This window comes from Phoenix dactylifera, unplaced genomic scaffold, assembly GCF_009389715.1.
Source record: "Phoenix dactylifera cultivar Barhee BC4 unplaced genomic scaffold, palm_55x_up_171113_PBpolish2nd_filt_p 000320F, whole genome shotgun sequence".
Taxonomy (NCBI): domain Eukaryota; kingdom Viridiplantae; phylum Streptophyta; class Magnoliopsida; order Arecales; family Arecaceae; genus Phoenix; species Phoenix dactylifera.
The window spans coordinates 327,027-348,740 of NW_024067789.1; the positions used below are offsets into that span (position 1 = coordinate 327,027).

The following is a 21,714-nucleotide window of genomic DNA, read 5'->3' on the forward strand; positions in this document are numbered from 1 at the left end:
CCTAATTAGATTAGGACTAAAATTAAACAAATTCTAATTGGATTAGGATTCCTTAAGTCTAAATTAATTAATAATCTAATGAATCAACATGACTCCTAATTGGATTAGGATTGAAGAGTTCAATTGAGTCATGGTTCATTCAAGTCCTAATTGGATTAGGACTAGCATAGATTGAACCCAATTTGGCGAATCCTAATTAGATTAGGATTAAACCATGAGAGAGGCACCTAATCCTCTTTGAAAGAGGATTAGGTTAACCAAGTAAGAGGGACATCAGCCCCTCTCCACTTGGCTAGGGCGACATGAAGAGCTAGGGCCGGCGCCCCTTCTTTGGTAAGTTATCATGGAGCTCCTAATTGTTAGGAGCTCCACTCACTTTAAAAGGAGGACTAGGGCCGGCCCCCCTCAAGATTGAATCCTTTTCTTCCTCTTCAAGCCGTGGAAGCCCCCTCTCCTCCTCTTGGTTCAGCCACAAGCAAAGGGAGAAGAAAAGCCAAGAGTTGGCGGCTTCCTTTTCCTTCCCTTCCTTCATCCAATGCAAGGAACAGCAGAAGGCTGCGTAGGGGCTCATCTTCTTCCTCTTCTTCATCCTTCTTCTTCCTCCTTCTAAGCACAATCAAGAGTTGATTGAGAGGGAGGACATCAGCCATCAAAGCTATCTCTGCAAGGGAGCTAGCACCCCGGTGAGATAGAAAGCTTGGATCGGATCCTGCTTCGTGTGGATACCCGTAGAGGCCGGACGTTTGAACGGCTTCAAGCGAACCCTCTTCCAAAACCACGAATTCAGATTTGCGGTGATCATCTACCCGCGCAAGGTGAAGATTTGATCTTCCTAATAGTTTTAAAAGTTTTAATTCTTACCTAATTACGAAAGGTCTCGAAACAACGTTCATGCGATGAACGTCGAACCCGTGCATGCCGATTCCGCTGCCATCTGAAAATTTTTTGAAATATCAGCGGCATGGGCGGGTTCCCAACAGGGCATAGATGCAATTCGTTTATACTTTAAAAAAAAGTATTATATACATGAACAGAAAATTTTGCTTGTAGCTAACAAGGTTAAGCCTATCATTATTAGATTAGTTTGTAATAGCATCAATTCTTGATCCTTAGGTACTTTCACTTGTATAGTGTTGTATAACCTGCCTTGTTTAGTTTTCACTCATTAAAAAGGAAACCAATTACAGAGACTAACAACTACAGAGATCCAATCCAATCCTGATCTAGGCTCAACCCATCTCGATCTAGATTCAATTTCACTACCAGAAAACACGCGTATAGTGACGAAAAATTAGTGACGGCCCATTATCAGTCACTATTTGTGACGGATTAGTGACAGACAGAAATTTGGTCACCGTGGCGTGAACTTAGTGACAGATTAGTGACTGACCGGTCACAAAATACGCGGGTAGGGTGGGCGCCAAAACTTAGTGACCACCGTAGTGACGGGATATCTGTCACAAAACTGGTAACCGAAATTGCAACGAGACAGTGACAAATTCACCCGTCACAAAAATCGTAACCCAAATGTTTATAAATTTTTAAAAGGTTATTTTTGATAGTGACGGATTATTGACAGAAATTTTCGTCACCAAATTTAATTTCTAATTCCAAAAATATTAAAAATAATATTTTTAAGTAATTATAAATTAAAAAAAAAAGATAAAAGGAGGAAATCTAAAATGAACTAAGTGTGCCGCGCTTAATTTCTAATTCCCCGACCCCCCCCCCCGACCCGCGCTTAATTTCTAATTCCCCGACCCGCCCAGCGCCAACACCAAAACCCTAGCCCCTGCAGCCGCCCCTCAAGTGTCTATTCCCTCAGCGTCTCTCTCCCCTCTCCTCTCTCCTCTCCTCTCCTCCAGATTCTTCACCTCCCGAGCCCCCTCCTCCAGACCTCCGCCTCCGCTCTCTCCTTCCCCTTGCCGACTACTTCCGCCTCCCCATCGACGGCGACTGCGGCGGCTCGACGGGGCAAGAAAGATCCATCTACGCGAGGTCAGATCCTCTGCTCTACTGAGGTAAGAAAGATCCATCTTCCATGTATTAGCTCTTGTGTTTTTTTTCGTTTTCCCTTTTTGTTCTTTTTCTCCTCGTTTGTGGATGATCGAAGTGTTTTCTGGTGGGTCCTTTTGATTTTGGTTAGGAAGGGCATTCTTGATCATTTAGGTTTTGGTTCTGTTCTTGGTTTTTGATATCTGAGATCTGGTTCTTGATGTTCTCTGTGTGGATTTCTGGTATGGAGCTCTTGAAAGTTGGGGTTTTTTGATGTGGCGCAGCCAACAGCAACTAAGCCGCCTTCGCTTGGAAAGTCAACGATTTTTCTTACCATAGGCAGGCTTTTTGATAACTTTTCCTTGTTCATCAAGAATCCAAGATCTCTCCCTTTTCTTTCCCTCAGTTTTTTCTGCTGTGTCCATGTTCTTGCGGGACTTCCTTGAAAAGAAAACGGTTTTTTTTTTCTTTTTTGGTTTATATTGAGAAATTGATCGGTTTTGTTTTTTTTTTCTTTTAAAATTATGTCCCTTGTTATTAATTCTCCATCATAGATTCATAGCTCGATCGGTTTGCGTTCTAAATCATCAGGGAGAACAATAATTGTGGTTTTGATTGAACAAGTAAAGAGCCTGGTTTAATATCCGGTTTGATGGTGGTTTTCTTTCATCTTCTTGAAGTGTTTTCTGGGCTTTGTTCCTTTTTATTCGAGAGGGTTGTTTGCATCTGGCCGGAGGTCAAAAGTTGATGGGGATTGGGGGGCAGACGGGCAGTTCATACCTGCGTCTGGAAGTGAAAGTGTTAATGCCTTTAAGAATTAATCTGGTTGAGTCTTGTCTGTTCAATCCCGGTCAATTGGGTGACAAGATTCAAACTTGGTCTAGCACAATGCAAAATAGTGTAGCGGATTATACGGTTCTTTAACATGATACGGGTATGGTTTTGCATTTGTTATCAAACTAACATGTAGTGGATTGAGTGATCAAACTAAGAGATTATTTTCTTCTTTTTGTGTCATTGGTACAGGTATGGTTTTGCATTTGTTTAGTCCCAATGTCAGTTTTCACAGAGTCATGCTGTTGATTCTGGATGTATGATCCATTTTTATTATATGCTTCATATTTCATTGTGCCCTTCCAGAGAAAATAAACCATGCCAGATTAATTTCTAGGGCCTTAACACGAATCATCTTGGATCTCAATAAACCAACATCAACATTTTGCCTCATTAATCTTGCCCATAAGCCCTCCTCCATTAACCAAAAAACTATTCAAGATTTGCTAATGATATCAAGAACATATTACATTGAACAATAGTCACGTGACTTCAATCATATGCATTCTTTCTTCAACTCAACCACTCTAAATAACAGCATTTAAAAAATCTATAACACAACTACCAGGAAATTTCTTTTATCACCACCATCATAGCACCTAAATTAAGGTTCTTGGTTCAACATGACCAACAACTTCTTGCCTTCAAGACCGCAGTTCGGATTCACCATCAATTGTAAGTGTTTCTCAAAAATCACTCATTGATTTTTACCTTGTTAAAAGAAAAAAGTCGCAAAAAATAAAATAAAATAACAATAAGGAAGTCCCAATTTCTTAAATTTCTCCCAACTTTGGGAATATCTTAAATTCTACAAATAAGCACTGCATTTAAAGAAGTGCTGACAAGAACAAAAAAAATTACACAAAGCAAGAAGCTTTTTTTTTTCTCGGGCACAATAAACATGTATTGCAGTCCATATTTACTTATATTTATGTCCTGTGGCATAAGCACTAAGTAGCATTTAATTTGGTAAGTTGGTCTGACTTTGAATTATTATTAATTCTTTCCTCTTGCAGAATTTTATTTTAATTCTTCAATATCCAAGCAGGTTGCAAGAGTGTTTGCCACTAATCCAAATAAAGTCTGAACCACAGCTAAAAGAAAAGGAGGAAAAAAGAAGCATCCAATGTTGAAATTACAAGTTAGAACAGCATAGACTTGTGGATTAATTAGGACAACAAACAGTTATGACATGATCAGATGACTACTATAAAGAGAGATAATATTCTACTTTAAAAAATCTTTGTTAATGATCTTCTTACTGGTATACAGATGTACTCATTTTAATTTAATTTTTAGATCTTCCAGAAGTTTGCTAAATTATATAACAATGCCTTTGAGAAAATCAAGATCGAGTGCTGTTGAGAAAGCCTTGTCTCCTGAAGAACAGCAAGCAAAGGTAAACATACTCATTTTAACCAACTAAATGCTTCTATTTATGCCTCTTAAGTTTTATGCATGACATCTTCATTCCGAATTTTGGTTATCACTTGAAGCATCTTATAGTGTTCACTTGAAAAGCATCTTATAGTTTTCACTTGAAGAGCATCTTAAGCTCCTTCCTTTTTCTGAGAAAGCATGTTAAGATCTTTATGGAATATTATGTCTCACAACATTGTTATGGGGTTCCTGTTGTATCATGCTTATCATATATAGATAATGTTGATGCCTTTTCCAAGCAGATAAATGAAGTTCGAAGGATGATTGGTCCATTGTCGGAAGCACTGCCAGACTTCTGTTCAGATGCTTCAATATCAAGGTACCTCCGGTCAAGAAACTGGAATGCAGAAAAGGCAAGTAAAATGCTGAAAGAGACTGTGAAATGGAGATTGAAATACAAGCCAGAAGCCATTCGCTGGGTATGGGTAGTTCTTTATGTTCTTGAAGAACTGTAGTTTAACACAAGTTGGTCACTGACCAATCAAATTATTTCTGCATCAAATTTTTATATCTCCAAAGCCCTTATTTTGAAAGAAAGTGCAGATAAGTTGCTATTTATCAACTGCATAGAATTTTTAGAGTCCACTCATTCTTGATATTTTGGTAAAGCCTACATGATTACAAGTTTGTTTGTAGCTTTCTGTTTCCTGATGTAATTTCTTGTTGACTACTAGGAAGATGTTGCCCATGAAGCTGCTACTGGAAAGATTTATCGGGCTGATTACTCTGACAAATATGGAAGATCTGTTCTTGTTATGAGGCCTGGATTTCAGGTGGGAGGGAAATATAAGAGAAAATTGTGAATATTTAATAGATTTCTTCATCATCTGACTCTCAGGTTTCTGCATGACATGAAAGCCATATTGTGACTTTTTGCTTTAAATTTTGTATACGTGGTGGTTATCTCCTTGAAAAAAGAATGAATGAAAAAACAAAGCTGTGTGGGCCACGTTCATTAGCGTTTCATCGTTCGAGTGTTATTTTATAATTGTACCAGCAGGTTGTGGTGATAATTTTCAAAAACAAAAGTTCTGAACTGGAGGACCAAAATTTTTCCTGTGTCTTTCATTTTTGGGATTATAGGTCTTGCTCGCATGTTATGTTTCAACAAGAAGGAACATGTCAGAGATAACGACCTTTTATATATTACTGTCTTAGGGATTGGGAACCATTTAGTGAGATTATCAGGCTTGTAACTGTTGGTTCTTTTGTTTTGTTTGGTTTTTCCAGTTCCAGTTTTGTAATTTCAACCTACTTATATTAATTCAAAAGGTTTCACTGTTTTTGTCTTCCCATCTTTTTTTTTCTGGTGCTGCAGAAGGAAGGGAAGCTCTCGTCAACTGAGTCTGCAGTGAGGAAGGCAGAGGATGTGGTGAGCAGCATGCTGGCCAAGGGTTTTGTCCTGAGCAAGGATGCCCTCAAGAGAGCTAGGTCTTTTGACGAACGACACCATTTTATGTCCGGCGCCTCAGCTATGGCTTTAGTCCCCTGGAGGATCTCACTGGAATTATTGGGCAATCATCATCCTCTTCTACCTCTACAAGTCAAGCTCCAGAGCTGTACTCGCGTGAAGACCTTCTAGGTATTTTTGAGCACTAAAAGAAAAAATGGCAAGAGAAGGTTCTTCAAAAGATGAGAGAAGAGATTGGCTTTGGACCATGGCGGCAGAACGGGGGGTAATGGTGATTCTGGTTCTGCTGATCATGCTTCATTATAATTTCTTTTGCCTTAGATGATAGGTCTTTGCATTCCTAGGAGGAATGAAATCTCTGTTATGACATACTTTTTGTATTTTAATTTTGATGGATTTAGGACATGTTGATGCCTATTTTGAATGACATGTTAAAAAACTTGTGTAATGTTGAATGCCTTTGCTATTAATGATATTATTATTATTATTATGAGCCAATCAATGTATCAAATGTACTAGATTATTGGAATGTGATCAGTGATTAAATTTGCTTACTGAATTGTTTACCAAGTATTGTGACGAGCAGCCATAAATTTAGTGACAGAATTTTGATTACTAAAAATTGATTATGCTCAGTGAGTTGTGACAAATTAGTGACGATAACCTTGTCACTAGATCAATGACGGAATTAATAACAAATTTAGTGACAAAATTTGTGACCATGTCTGTGACGACTAAATTTGTCACTGAAGGTTGTGACAGATCAGTGACCAAATTTGTGACCGAATTCTGTGACAAAATCAGTGACCAAGTTATCTTTGTCACTAACTCAATGACTGGTTAGTGACGGGAAATACATAATTTCTTAAATATTTAATTTTTGGATTTGTAATGGTTTAGTGACGGTGATTCTGTCACGGAGTTTAGTGACGGGAATCGCCGCCGTCACTGAGAATTTAGTAACGCGTGTTTTTGTAACCAATTCAGTGACGGAAGCTCCGGTTACAAATTTCGTATTAGTGACCGAAAACATGGTATAGTGACGGGAATTTCCGTCACTATACGCGTGTTTTCTGGTAGTGTTTGGATCCAAATTTTTTGGATAGAAGCCGGATTATACATAGACCCAATCTGACTTGAATGGCTCGTTGGGTCCAAAATTTTAGCTATGGATTTAATTCAATTCAATCTTATATTTTATTTGATTGGGTCTTAACCCAATAATAGAATCCAATCAAGATGGGATCGACAACCTTTTTGATACGATTTGATCCGACACATTTGTATCCGAAGATGCAGCAGCCTACCTCCAACGATTTTGCGAACTCTACTGATCAGCCACGTTGTCAACTTTCCTCTCTTCCCATCCAATCTCATCGAGATCGAAAATATAGTCAAACTTGAAATCTTTGCCGTCCATAAGCGCTGCCAGTTGGTATTATCCTTTACGTCCTGTCAAGGATGATGCCAGGGGCCATTGATTGAGCTCATCCCTGACGATCTTCCTAAGGAACCTGAAGTCAAACTAGCATGGATAAATATATACCGACAAAACAACAAACATTTATCAATTTCATTGTAACACCGCCGGCTTAGATATAATTTAGTTTGTCTTTTTCTTGATTTTCATTTATTTTTACTTTTCCACACGAAGGGATACGTGGCGGGCTAACAGCTTTGGCCTTACTAGAGGTTTTTTATCCACAGCCTCGTGAAGGAAATTATTTACTCCATGTTGAAAAAGTGTTTATTAATCTGACCTGAGGCCATATTAAATTGTCTCTCACCACGCTATATATATAACCAACTTATCTCGTGGCTACAAACGAGAGAGAGAGAGAGAGAAAGAGAGAGAGAGAGAGAGAGAGCGAGAGACACACAAAGAGAGAGAGATGGGAGAGAGTTATGAAGCTCTCTTTGAAACAAAGCAAGCCAAAGGTTGGTTTGCTTACAAGTTGTTTGCATGCTCGATGTTCGCGGGCATTTGTTCGATTTGGTTCTATAGAGCGACTTATGCCCCGGGATGGGGAGAAGAAGGGAGATGGGCATGGATGGGGATATTTGCAGCCGAGCTTTGGTTCGGCTTCTACTGGATAATCACTCAGTCGGTGCGCTGGAACCCCATCTATCGTTTCACTCATACCGAGAAGCTCTCTCAGCGGTAAAATTCTCTTTCATCTTTTTTTTTAAGAAAAAGGAAAGAACGACATGCCCACATATCATGCACGATCTACAGTTAATTAGTCTTTTACCCACATATAATATAGCGTTGTCACTGAAGTAATCTTTGCTGGTAAAGAGTTTATGTTGGAGAGAATCGTTTACAAACATTTAAGCTGTCACTCCCTTTTTTTCTTTTTCTTTTTTTGATAAGCAAAAAAAAAAATGGAGCATTCAAAGGCCATGGATTGGTTTTCTAAGGGGATACTGCTTCAGTTTCCAAAGTTGCATAAGACCTGATTTGATGAAATATAGTTTCTGTGAAGGATCATAATATTTTTTTTATCTGCAGAGGAGGAAGAAAAAGAGGGCAAGAATAAGACATCCTACTAAAGTTATTATTATTAATTATTATTTTAAAGGGTAGGAACAAGTATCATGTGGAAGTCCAGTGAGTTAGGTACTGTGTTGTTATTACGTATTCAGATCAAAATAAAATTTAAGGTCTGCTCAGATTGGATTATGGACTAACCAACAAACAACTACCATTATACCAACTTAAATTTGTCTTTATTTTATTTTACCTTTGTTTATAATATAAATTTTCTAACCAAAAAATTCTCTCTCCGATCAAAGTAAAGGTGAGGACAAGAATTGATAAGACTTAACCTATCCTTGTGGTTTTACCTTTGTTTATACTTTGGAGTCTATCTTGCATAACCAAAACCTTTTTATTCTTTTAAAAGTAGGATTAAAGAAAGTCTGGCAGATAAAATGATGAAAGCACAATACTAATGCAGAGCATTGGCGACAAAAATTAATGATTTTACCAACTTAATTATTTTTAAATTTTACCCGTAGTTCCAAGATTAATGAGATGGAATACCACTACCTAAGTTCCATGATTGATGAGATGGAATGCCACTACCTAAGTTCCAAGATTGAATTCTATACCTTTCATGTCAAATAAGGAGAGCAGGCCAACTAGGTTAAATTCTATCTTACCAAAACATTTCAAATAAGAAATGTTTGAAACTCAAATCTGATATTATTTCTATATTTCTTAGCTATGTTTGAACCTATAAGTATAACACTCCTCACAAATGTTGGAGCACTATATTTGATGCTCGAAAATTTAAAAATGCACTATAGGATGGTGTAAAAAGGAAAGGTCCTTCGCAAAAATGTTTCATCCCAAAACCCTACTTGAATAGGATCAAAAATATTTTATCCCTCCATTCAAGAAAGGGAAAAAATCTCATAGAGAAGTACAAAATAAGATCCTATAACGAGAATGAAATTTCATGCCCTTCATAATGGAGCTAGCTAACTTAGCTAGTAAAATTATATGGCATTGAAACTAAGGATCTATATTTGGATGTAGCCCTTACTTGATTTTGGCCGGGTTTTATCACATTCTTATTTTTATAGAAAAAAATATTCTGCATTAGATCATTTCTCCACACTACATCATCCATGCATTCCAAAAAGAAATCATGATCGATATAAATTATGCATTGATATGCATGACAGGTTGTATTGATGCATATTTTTCTTACTTTTATCATTTGAAATAGAGATGAAGCTGAGTTGCCAAATGTGGACATATTTGTTTGCACTGCGGACACTATTGCAGAGCCACCCATCCTGGTCATCTCCACTGTTCTCTCAGCCATGGCATACAATTACCCTCCTGAGAAGCTAAGTATCTATCTCTCTGATGATGCTGGGTCTGTTCTGACCTTCTATGCCCTTTGGGAAGCATCTCGCTTTGCAAAGCACTGGCTTCCATTTTGCAAGAAATATAATGTGGAGCCACGGTCGCCAGCCGCCTATTTTTCCAAATTATGCGACCCCCGCGATACATGCACCCCCACCGAATGGTCTTCCATGAAGGTAATAGTATGAACAAGTGATATGGCTCAAGTATTATAAATATTGACCTGTTAGCCGACCCATGGCCAACCTTTATTTCTGATTCGTTGTTTAATAAAAAAACTTTGTACATTGAAAGAAGCGCTTAATATAAAATAAAGTAACAACTTATTTCTATTTTATTTATCATCATATATTCCCATTCCGCAGAATCTCTATGAAGAGATGGCAGGTGGCATTGATTCGGTGGTAATGCTAGGCAAGGTCCCTGAAGAACTCAGAGCAAATAAAGGATTTTCTGAATGGAGTTCAGAGATGACTTCACGGAATCATCCACCCATCATTCAGGTATTGCTACACTTGGCACTGGAAAAACAATTAGAACAAGATCTTATCGAGAGAAAACCATTACTATGTAGAATTTTGAATTATCCTAGAATTGGATAATTGGGACATGACTTCAAGTTCTAAAGTTTTTATATGAAAATTAAACTAGCTGTTTGAACTCTTTGCTGGACTGTAGAAAGAGCATTTTGGTTCAATTTTGTAGTAAAGAATCTAATGTATTGCTAGATTAGGAAATGTAATTGGTAAAATCATATATGCTCTGGATCTATGTAGCATAAGTTATGGACGAACTGAAATAAGCTATAGTTAAGAGGTTGCGCCCATCCTTCAAATGTGGGGCGACTAGAGCTGTCTCACTAGAGCTAATTATATTGTTTTTCTTTGTTGCTTTTTTCAGATCTTAATTGATGGGAGAGATCAATGTTCAATAGACAGCGATGGAAATGCATTACCAACTTTGGTGTACATGGCACGAGAGAAGAGACCTCAGTATCATCATAACTTTAAAGCAGGGGCTATAAATGCATTGGTAATATAACTATGTTAGATTTTTCTAGCAATTTTTGGGAGATAGGCTTGCTTTCTTTTTTCTTTCTTTTCTTTTTTTTCCTCATTTGCATGAGCTTTCAAACCAGTTGTGGTTAGTTGAGCCCTGTAAGCAGTCCTAGGCTTGGTATACAGATGCAGAGTTAAATGAAAGTAGGTAGCAGAATCAGATGTTCGATTAATATCCTCTCTTTAACCAGTCCACAATATGGAATTGCACCTTTTCTAGACAACTGACTTCAGTAGTAGATTTAATAACACAAGCAATTATTTTTGAGAAGAAATAACACAATCAATCTAGAATTGGCTGTAAATGGGTCTTGAATATTGCACCTAGTTTGAGACTCGAACAGCTGACCTAACTTATCAAGCTTGAAATCTTAAGGTTTAGCTATCAGAGCAGGCTGTAACCATTTGGTACCATTACAATTGCTACTATTTTGACCTTATGTTTATGAAAAGCTGTTTTGAATAGCGCAACCTTATCATGATTTCGAAATTAAACTTATGGAAAAAAATCTCTGTAAATTATGCAACTTGATGTACAGATAAGGGTGTCATCAGATATAAGCAACAGCCCGATCATCCTTAACATGGACTGCGACATGTACTCGAACAACTCGGAGTCCATCAGACATGCATTGTGCTTATTCCTGGACGAAGAGAGGGGTCATGACATTGCCTTTGTACAATATTCCCAGAACTTTCATAATATCACCAAGAATGATCTCTATGGCAATTCCCTCGATGTGACCAATGAGGTTAGTACTAGCAGAGGTACACCACAATCAGAGGTTTCAGTTATGTTTCTCTAGTCTTGTACTAGTTGTGATCATAGCTATATCCAGTATGGAGTATAAGACCAATTAAGTAATTGTATGGATTTTGTTATCAAATCATACGAGCCCATAACAAAATCATTTTTAATGTTTCTTAAGGTGTTGCCTGGCTTTGATGGTTGGGGAGGGCCTCCGTATCTTGGCACTGGTTGCTTCCACAGAAGAGAGATCCTTTGTGGGCAGAAATACAGCAAGGACTACAAGGAAGACTGGAAGAGAGGCATTAAGAGGAAAATGGCAGAAAGTGCTTGCATACTGGAAGAGAGAGCAAAGTCTCTTATTACCTGCACCTATGAGCACAACACCCAATGGGGACAGGAGGTCTCTCTTTTTGTCTATCTATTTATCTATCTGTCTGTCTGTCTATATATTTATCTTTCATGTTATACAGATTGGGTTGAAGTATGACTGTGCTGCGGAGGATGTCATCACAGGCCTATTAATTCAATGTAGGGGGTGGAAGTCCGTCTATATCAATCCTCCAAGAAAAGCCTTTCTAGGTGTTGCTCCCACAACACTAGCACAATCGCTGGTGCAATACAAAAGATGGAGCGAGGGGCATTTACAAATCTTTCTTTCCAAGTACTGCCCCTTCATACTTGGTCGTGGCAAAATCAAGCTAGGACTTCAGATGTGTTATAGCATTTATGGCTTGTGGGCTCCAAACTCACTCCCTACACTCTATTACCTTGTGATTCCTTCCCTTTGCCTCCTCAAAGGCATCTCCTTATTCCCAAAGGTACGGATATGCCTCTCTTTTTCCCTTCCATCAAGCATGCATGTTTGAACGAATCCTAACACAAATATCCTGATGTCAAAATTAGATCACGAGCCCATGGTTCATGCCCTTTGCCTATGTCACCATTGGGAAACATCTGTATGGGCTCGTCGAATCACTGCAATGTGGTGACACATTGGCTGGATGGTGGAACTTTCAAAGGATGTGGATATTGAGGAGGACCACCTCATTCCTCTATGGCTTCACTGCTGCCATCTTAAAGTTGCTGCGGATTTCTAAGATGGGGTTCGCAATCACAGCAAAGGTGTCTGATGGCGATGCCTCTAAAAGGTACGAGCAGGAGATCATGGAATTTGGGTCATCGTCCTCAATGTTTGTGATCATAGGAGCAGTCGCAATGCTTAATCTTTTCTGCTTGGTGGGAGGACTCCAAAGGCTGGTGGCAGATGCGGGAATGATGGGTCTTGAGGCATTATTCATTCAAATTTTTCTCTGCGGGCTGGTGGTGGCCATCCATTTGCCCATTTATGAAGCTCTTTTCATACGAAAGGATAAGGGAAGCCTACCCCTCTCTGTCACATTTCTCTCCCTCGGTTCTGCGATGTTTGTGACTCTGCTAACTATAGTATAAATTACTGTAGTGCTGAACTGCACTTTTGGTCTTCACATGTCTTCAAATAGCCAAAGTTGTACGACCGGAAGTGTGTAAATTGGAGCAGCTCGACGGCACTCCGATCCTACAGACTTGGAACCTTGACAACCTTCGCATCTATTATTAGTAAGAGCTTCTTGGTGGAGACTTGTGAATGACGGATGAGAGGCCGATGGTGGAGCACCTGAGCTTAAGGAGAGTGGCCGGACCAAGCACCAATAGCACTGAGAAAACCGTTCTTTAACTTGATGACCTGTGACTTTCCATGGCTCCGATACCGTGGAACCAAACTTGGATGAATGCATCAGGACACAACCTAACACCAAAATATGTATATAAATAATGGTATGTAACAACTGTACATAATACATGTAATCTAAGTATCTCTAACAATGACAAAATTCAACTACATCCACTTAGTTTCAGATTTTGTAAAATCTACCATTATTGTTCAATTAGCTTCACCTACAGCTAAAATCCTTGTTGTAGCCATCTCTTTCCTGCATGTTTGGGATCTCTAGGATGCTTCATGGAGCCTGGGAGCGCACATACATTGAGATTTAATAATGAATGAAAATAAATTTCACTTACAAGAAAAATAATATTGGGTATAGTTTGAGAAAATCATGCCTATGAAATGTATAAGAAAAAATGACTTTTGTACCTATAGAGAAATTATAGAGAACAGCGAATATAATAAACCATAACAATTAAATGTAGGCCATAATGCAAATCTCATTTTCTTGCTACAGGTATCTTCCTCTTTCTCTGCCATTGTAACAATCCAATTGAGAATCATATTCAAAAAGTCTAGTTGGAAGATATTATTTTGATTTCTTGGTTCTGTATAAGTATATAAAATCTATCTAATAGTGGATAACTGATGTAGGACTAAAAATATACTTGTACGAGTTCTCGCAGATAGTGTCATTTACTCTCTATACTATGTTAGTAATGTGATCAGGCTTCATTTTTCTTGTCTATTACTTATGCGTTTGGAACATATCTATTTCCATTGTCAGGACAACTGGATATTGCAATTGGCTGACTCTAGGAAGATCTTTTACCGGAGTATGTTATAAAGCTTCCGAGTATCTCAAACTGAAGAGTTGATTTCAAGAATACGGTGGATGGTTGCATGATGCTTTAGAAACAACATTGAAACTGTCCCCTCCGGAAAGCATTGCTCGGCCAGTAACTATGGAACTTGGCAAACCATGGTTCAGTATGCTAATTGAAGTTCTACATAGTGTTGTATGTTTTATTGCTCTTATAGTTTATGCTGCATTCCCCCTCACATTCCTTTCGTTTTGTGTTGTGTTAGTTCTCAAATGTTTGATATGTTCTGCTCTAAGATGAAAGTTCAGTAGCTTAAAGACCTTCAACAAATCCAGTTATTGCTCCTTTGTGGATATTCTTCTTTGTTGTATGAATGTCTTGGAAGCATCAACTCTGTTTCTGGCTGATGACTACTTCCTTACAAAGGTCTGGCGTTACAGGACTTGTCTGGCTTTACAGAACTTATGGCCCAAAGCGCAATGGTCTGCGGCAGTGAAAAGTTAATGAAATGGATGGACAAATGCTGCACAACATTTAATGGCTTCTGGGAGCAGGAAGCCATTCAATCCGTTGCTCATCCAATCATTTGATGGTTTGTTGCAATGCAAATTCATTGGATCATGCTGGAGATGCATGGAGGTGTGAATTACGTCTGATATACATGATTGGAAAATCTCTCTTTTTTTTGCTAAATTATGTTCGGTATATGTTGTGTATGGAGGCGATAACAAACTTCTGAGAAACTCTTGGCTTTGATTTGGTTGAGTTTGGCTCATGTTTCAGTGAAGAAACTTAGTTCCAGATGGAAGAATCGACCCTTAAGATCTGCGAGTCGACTCATGGAAGATACGAGTCGACTCCAGACTGAGAGAGCCGACTCTCTCAGTGAAGACAGAAGCATGCTGTTTTCAGTGCCAGCTCGAGTCGACTCGAGAACTGCGCGAGTCGACTCGAGGAATTGCGCAAGTCGACTCGAGGACTGTGCGAGTCGACTCTAGATGGCGGATTTTTGACTGAAACTTAATTTTGGGGTAAGTTTCGTGGAAGAGTTTTTTATCGAGGGAAAAGAACCTATAAATAGGCCTCTTTTAGGAGACCTAAGGTGTGCGTAAACCAGAAGAAGAACTAGGGTTTTCTTTTCTTGAGAAAAGCAGGTTCTTTGGTTTGCCCAAAAATACTTGTATCTTCATCTTTGCTTAATGGAAACATTTTCCTCGCTGTTCTCCCGTGGACGTAGCCCGGATGGGTGAACCACGTATATTGTGTGTTTTTTTCCTGTTGCTTTATTTCTGTTTGAGTTTATCTTTTTCTCCTTTTCTTCTGTGATTTACCCGGTTCGGCGACTTCCGAGAGCAAAGGGATCCAATATTCCCATCAGTATACATGAGCACAACATCAAAAGCAATTCATTCATGCATCTTGGCAATTGGTACAAGTGCCCATGATGTATTGGACCATCAAATTATATTTCAATTTGAGATTATAAGAAAAGATCAGCTTCTTTCAATTGGATGGTTATGATTATAAGAAATCTGTTGCTCTTAGTCTCTTTCATGTCTTGGTTCGATTGTTCTTTGGTTTCATGTCACAAGTGGCCTTCATGAATCTATCAATCACATTAATCTTGGTACGATGCTCCATAACATGATGGACCAATTTTGTTGTCACCTTTCTAGATATTCTCATGGTCCATATAAGCTCTTTGCATCATAAAGTGCAGACAAGAGAGTGTGCATGATCAAGCAGTTTCCATACTATTGTTGGATATCAAGCACTTTTCATAATAGAGTTGATTAAAAATGCCTATACAATACACTGTTGATTGCTGCTAACTATGTGAACCTCTAAGTAAGAAGATGTTATCAAAGATGGGTATGGTTTTTCTCCTTTTTTGGTTTCGAAGATTGTTTCTCGGGATTGAACTGGCTATTTGGCCCTTAATAGGCAGCTGGTATGTAAATAAATTTCTGAATTCCTGCTACCTTTCGTTAAGCATCCATTTAGTTCTCTTGAGCAAAGCCGAATCAGGAACAATGGAGTAACAGTTTTGAAAATTCTTTAGATTACACCTGTCCAATGATCTAGTTAGGAACCGTGAACAAGGATTTTTTTTTTATTTTTATTTTCTAGCTAAATCAGTGTAATTGACAAATGAACAATTATGTGCTCCATCATATGTTCATGCTTTTGTTCTTGTGACCTCTAAATGATCAATTAACAACTGTTACCTACTTTTATTGTCCAAATCTTCAAGCACATCTTCTAAATACAATGCGAACAAAAATTTTGCTAATGAACTTCTGTTGATGTAAAACAGGACTGAACTGCGATTGCTAGAAACTAAAATTCCAACTTACCTGTCTTTGCAAACGAAGCTATGATTGAACATTCAAAGTAAAGCTAATATGCTTAACATTCATCAGAAAATAACTTGTATAAAAATGTATCTGAGAAGAGAGAAAGTGTGAGGGAGATATGCTCTGGCTTTTGAGCAAAATGGAAACAAACAAATTTCAGCCTTGTCAGTGTATCTGTCCCTGATAAAGAGAATGCACACTGCTATGGTATTGAATTTTGAACTCACTGATGATTTTTATTCATACTCTGTATATTTATACAATCAGAGAAGCATAATTTTAGGCGTACAAAATATGAAACTGAAAGGAAATTTACAACACAATAAATGGTAATATTTACAAAAATAAAAAACTGATCCTAGAATCATGGGAGGCACAAAAATCTGGCAGTATTTATTGTGGTAGCTGGACTTGAGTTGTCACTTGCTTGACTGATCCTAGAATCATGGTAGGCACAAAAAGTCTGGCAGTGTTTATTGCGGTAGGTGAACTTGAGTTGTCACTTGCTTGTTTTCTTCATTTTTCTTAATACCTGAAGTGAAAATTGTCTACTCCTCTCCATGCCTTCTATTATTTGTTGTAGTAGAAGTCCATTTACGCCTTCCCCTGTAGGGGAAAAAAATAGGGGCTCAAGGACCGGGAATTAAACTTGGTAAAGATATTGGATAGAAGATTTTAAGACCAGTCAACCGGGACTTTTTGTTATAGCGTGGTCTTTTGGAGGGTGGGGAATTAATTACCCCAAAGGAGAAACTAATGTCCGGTCCATTCTTTGACCGGACTGTAATGTTTAATCCATGTTGACTGATTGTTTAACAATCAGTCCAGCCATATTTCAATACTTTATTATGAGACAAAAATACCCCCTAAGAATATTGAAATGCCCCTGTCCCTTTTGATATCCCATTCCCAGAAGAAGAAGAAGAAAAAGGGGCAGCTGCCACCGACCACGGCCCGTCCCCGCCCGAGCTCCCTCCCGCGGCCGCCACCGGCCCCATCTCGCTCCCTCCCGAGCCCTGTCCCGCGGCCCCGCCCCGTCCCGTGCCCCTTCCCCACCTAATCTCCCGTTCTCAGAAGCAAAAGGAAAAGAAAAAGGCCTGGCCGTCGCCGGCCCCTGCTCGCCACCTCCCAAGCCCCCTACCGCGGCCTCGCCCCCTACCGCGGCCTCGCCCCCTTCCGCGGCCGTCGCCGGCCCCTGCTCGTCCCCTCCCAAGCTCCCTTCCGCGGCCTCGCCCCCTCCCACGGCCCGCCCCCGCCCGAGCTCCCTCCCGCGGCTGCCGCCAGCCCCTGCTCGCCGCCTCTCGAGCCCCCTCCCACAACCGCGCCGCCATGAATGCCCCCACCGCCGACCCCGCCCCTTCACGAGCCCCCTCCTGCGGCCACGGCCCACCCTCCTCCTGCATCTGTCGCGGCCCGGCCTCTTTCTGGAGCCACCGGCCTCGCGGGAGGAGAGGTGTTCTCCGCCGCCGCCGACGGCGGCCCCGCCCCATCCCGCGGCCCCCTCCAATGGCCCGGCCCCCCTCCGGTGCCGCCGGCTCGCGGGAGAAGAAGAAAGAAGAAGAAGAAGGGAAGAAGAGAAGAAAAAGAAAAAAAAAGAAAGAAAAAGAGAAAAAGAAAAATAAATAAATAAATAAATGCATAAATACATAAATAAATATAAATAAACAAACAAATAAATAAATAAATAATATATTCTAATAGAATAAAATAATTATAAATAAAAAAGGAAAGGAAAGAAGAAGAAGAAAAAGAAGAAAAGGAAAAAAAAGAAAAGAAAGAAAAGAAAAAGGAAGAAAAGGAAAGAAAAAGAAGAAAAAGGAAAGAAAAGGAAAGAAAAGAAAAAAAGAAGAAGAAAAAGGAAACATAATTTTCTGTTCTGTGCACACACTTAATTAACCCCGAAACATAATTTTCTATTCTGTGCACACAATTTACCATTTTCTGCACACAGTTAAGTTAAGCAATCTGATTTTTGTAGAATGTTTCGAATCAATTACAATGATGTGGTAGATACTTAATATAGGTTGTTCTTGTGAGCCAAGTCTTACCTTAGCATGGCACATAGTCGATTAAACTTGAAGCACACTTAACTAACGATGATACATACCTAATTAACCTCGAAATATAGTCTTCTATTCTGTGCACACAGTTTACTATTTTCTGCACATAGGTATGGTTTCTCTGCACACAGTTAAGTTAACAATGCTATATTACTTGTATACCAAGCTTACTAACCTAACTGTCACTCACTCATTATTTTTTTTCTTTTTTTTTTCTTTTTTTTCTTTTTTTGTCTTCTTTTATTTCCTTCTCTTCTTTTTCTTTTCTTTTTATTCTTTTTTTTTCCTTTTCTTCCTTTTTTTTCTTTTCTTTTCTTGATATTGATAGATACAATGGAAGAAAAGACAAAAAAAAGAAGAAAAAGAAAAAAAAAAGAAGAAAAAAGAAAGAAAAAGAAGAGAAGGAAAGAAAAAGAAGGAAAGAAAAAAAAAAGAAGAAAAAGGAAAGAAATAGAAGAGAAGGAAAGAAAAGAAGAAAAAGGAAAGAAAAAGAAGAAAAGAAAAGAAAAAGGAAGAAAAGGAAAGAAAAAGAAGGAAGGAAAGAAAAAGAAGAGAAGGAAAGAAAAAGAAAAAAAGGAAAGGAAAAAAAAGACAATTAAGTATTCTCTGTGCACAATTAAGTCTTTCCTGCACACAGACTTAATTGTATCCAGAGAATATTTAACTGCGTACAGATAGCACTTAACTGTGTGCATCACATAGTTAAGTATTCTCTATACAGAATTAAATCTTCTCTGCACACAGTTAAGTGTTCTCTGCATCACACAGTTAAGTGTGTACAGAGAATATTTAACTGTGTGCATCACACAGTTAGGTGTTCTCTATACACAATTAAATTTTCTCTGCACACACTTAAATCTTCTCTGCATACAGTTAAGTATTCTCTGCATCACACAATTAAGTGTATGCATAGAAGACTTAATTGTATACAGATAACATTTAACTGTGTGCATCACACAGTTAGGTGTTCTCTATACACAATTAAATCTTCTATGCACATATTTAAATTTTCTCTGTACACAGTTAAGTATTCTGTACATCGCACATTTAAGTTAAATATTTTCGGTACACAATTAAGTCTTCTCTGCACACACACTTAAATCTTCTCTGCACACAGTAACTGTTCTATGCATCACACATTTAAGTATTCTTTTTCTTTCTTTTTTTTCTTCTATGCATCACACATTTAAGTATTCTTTTTCTTTCTTTTTTTTCTTCTTTTATTGTTTTCTTTTTTTTCTTTTTTTTCCTTTTCTTCTTTTCCTTTCCTTTTTTTTCTTTTTCTTTCCTTCTCTTCTTTTTCTTTCCTTTTTCTTTCCTTTTTCTTCTTCTTTTTTCTTTTCTTTTTTTCCTTTTCTTATATATTTATTTATCTATTTATTCGTTCATCACATTTATATATATGTATTTATTTATTTATGAATTTATTTATTTATTTATTTTTCTTTTTTATTTTCTTCTTTTTCTTCTTTTTTTTCTTTTTCTTCTTTTTTCTTTCTTTTCTTCTATTTTCCCCTCCCGTGAGGCCGGTGGCGCCAGAAGGGGGCCGGGCCGTGGCGGCCGCGGGAGGGGGTCCAGCCACAGCAGCTTTATTTATTTATAATTATTTTATGTCATTAAAATATATTTGTTTATTTATTTATTTATTTGTTCATTCATTCATATATATATATATATTGATGCATTTATTTATTTATTTATTTTTCTTTTCTTTCTTTTTTTTCTTTTTTTTCTTCTTTTCTTCTTTTTTTTCTTTTCTTTTTTTCTTTTTCTTTCTTTTTCTTCTTTTTTTTTCTTTTTTTTCTTCTCTTCTTCCCTTCTTCTTCTTTCTTCTTTCTTCTTTCTTCTCCTTCCGCGAGCTGGCGGCGCCGGAAGGGGGCCGGGCCGCGGCGGCTGCAGGAGGGGGCCATGGGAGGCGGCCTGAGAGGGGGCGGGGCCTCCGGCGGCGGCAGCCGCGGCCGGCCAGCAGAAAGCACCTCTCCTCCCGCGAGGCTAGCGGCTCCGAAAAGGGGCCGGTCCGTGGCGAACATGGGAGGAGGGCAGGTTGCGGCCGGCGACGGTTGTAGGAGGGGGCTCGTGCGGGGGCAGGGGCGGGGGCAATCTTGGCGGCGCGGCTGCGGGAGAAGGCTTGGGAGGGGGCTCGGGAGCGGGCGAGCCGAGGCCGGTGGTGGCCGCAGGAGGGAGCTCGGTCGGGGGCAGGGCTGCGGGAGGGGGCTCGGGAGGAGGCGAGCCGGGGCCGGCGGCGGCCGCAGGAGGGAGCTCGGGCGGGGGCGGGCCGTGGTCGGCGGTGGCGTCCTTTTCTTCTTCTCCTTTTGGGAATGGGAGATGAGGAGGGCAGGGGCATTTTCAGCCTTTTCAAAAAAAATAAAAGGGGCTCAAGGACCGGGAATTAAACTTGGTAAAGATATTGGATGGAAGATTTTAAGACCAGTCAACCGGGACTTTTTGTTATAGCGTGGTCTTTTGGAGGGTGGGGAATTAATTACCCCAAAAAAATACTGTTACACAATGTTAAATATATCTCTGCATGCAAATTTCCATTGGTTGGCCAACATTTTGACTCAGCTCACGATTACAAATTACTTCAAAGGAATCGTTGTGAATTATTAAAAAGTTTGAGATCTGGAAGCACGAGCAGCCTATTAAATAACCAGTCGTCGTTCACCGGAAGATATCTCAACCATTGGTAGACACCGGTAATTTACTGGTACCAAAGAAACAAGAAGATACGAAATCAAAAAAAGAAGTTGGGAGGTTGCATTCTCCGTGGCATAAGGAAATCCTGATGCAAGGGGGAACGAAAATGAGAAGTTACACTGCTTTCATGAAAATAACCTATTGAATTTATAAATAGCCATCACTCTAATTCCAACCCTATCTTCCAAACCATCCAGCTTATTGGCTACTCCAATTGCCGTGAACAAAAGACCAAAGGTGGTGGCCCTTTCCAATGTGCAACGACGACCATAATTTATGCACCATCTGTTCCTTTATCTATTTTTATTAGAGAGATTCTCCAAAATTTTGGCATTAAAGAAACCTAAAGCAGAGAAGATTGATTCGTTTACTTTTTCCGCGTTTCGGATGCCTTCAGCTAATTGTCTCGTAACCACATTATTCGTCGCCCCACTTGTTTGACAAATTGCAATAAAATTTAGTCGGCTAAGCTATTTTTTCTTTAAAATATAAAAGCATTTCTTGTCATTGATATTTCCATGGAATTAATGGTTTCACGCTCACAGGCCATCGACGTCATAGACACGGGAATTTTGAATAGGTCCAACCAGATGACGCGGCCCAATGGTCACCTTATCCTCTAATTTATCCAACAAATCAACTCTCAAGGTTAGAAGTACTGCAAGCTTTATAACTTCAGAAGAATCAAAAGGCTTATTGAGT

At 39.0% G+C, this 21,714-nt stretch overlaps 2 protein-coding genes across 9 annotated transcripts; both read left to right on the top strand.

Moving 5' to 3' along the window:
* Positions 1-1,735: 1,735 nt before the first annotated feature.
* LOC120105612 lies at positions 1,736-6,178 on the top strand. Of its 8 annotated transcripts, none has more exons than XM_039118223.1 (6): positions 1,736-2,021; positions 3,846-4,047; positions 4,138-4,228; positions 4,512-4,688; positions 4,944-5,042; positions 5,588-6,178. In XM_039118223.1, the coding sequence occupies exons 3-6, from the start codon at positions 4,160-4,162 to the stop codon at positions 5,849-5,851; spliced, it is 609 nt and encodes a 202-aa protein (XP_038974151.1). In that variant the 5' UTR covers positions 1,736-2,021; positions 3,846-4,047; positions 4,138-4,159; the 3' UTR covers positions 5,852-6,178. The 8 variants fall into 8 exon arrangements, with proteins under 8 accessions (XP_038974151.1, XP_038974150.1, XP_038974152.1 ...); XM_039118222.1 differs by having other exon boundaries at positions 3,878-4,047; XM_039118224.1 differs by having other exon boundaries at positions 3,878-4,013; positions 4,129-4,228.
* Positions 6,179-7,537: 1,359 nt separating this feature from the next.
* Positions 7,538-13,264, top strand: LOC103718445 (cellulose synthase-like protein E6). Its single transcript, XM_039118220.1, has 8 exons — positions 7,538-7,841; positions 9,418-9,736; positions 9,926-10,063; positions 10,461-10,592; positions 11,158-11,370; positions 11,548-11,769; positions 11,840-12,187; positions 12,273-13,264. The coding sequence occupies exons 1-8, from the start codon at positions 7,573-7,575 to the stop codon at positions 12,816-12,818; spliced, it is 2,187 nt and encodes a 728-aa protein (XP_038974148.1). The 5' UTR covers positions 7,538-7,572; the 3' UTR covers positions 12,819-13,264.
* The last annotated feature ends 8,450 nt before the right edge of the window (positions 13,265-21,714 follow it).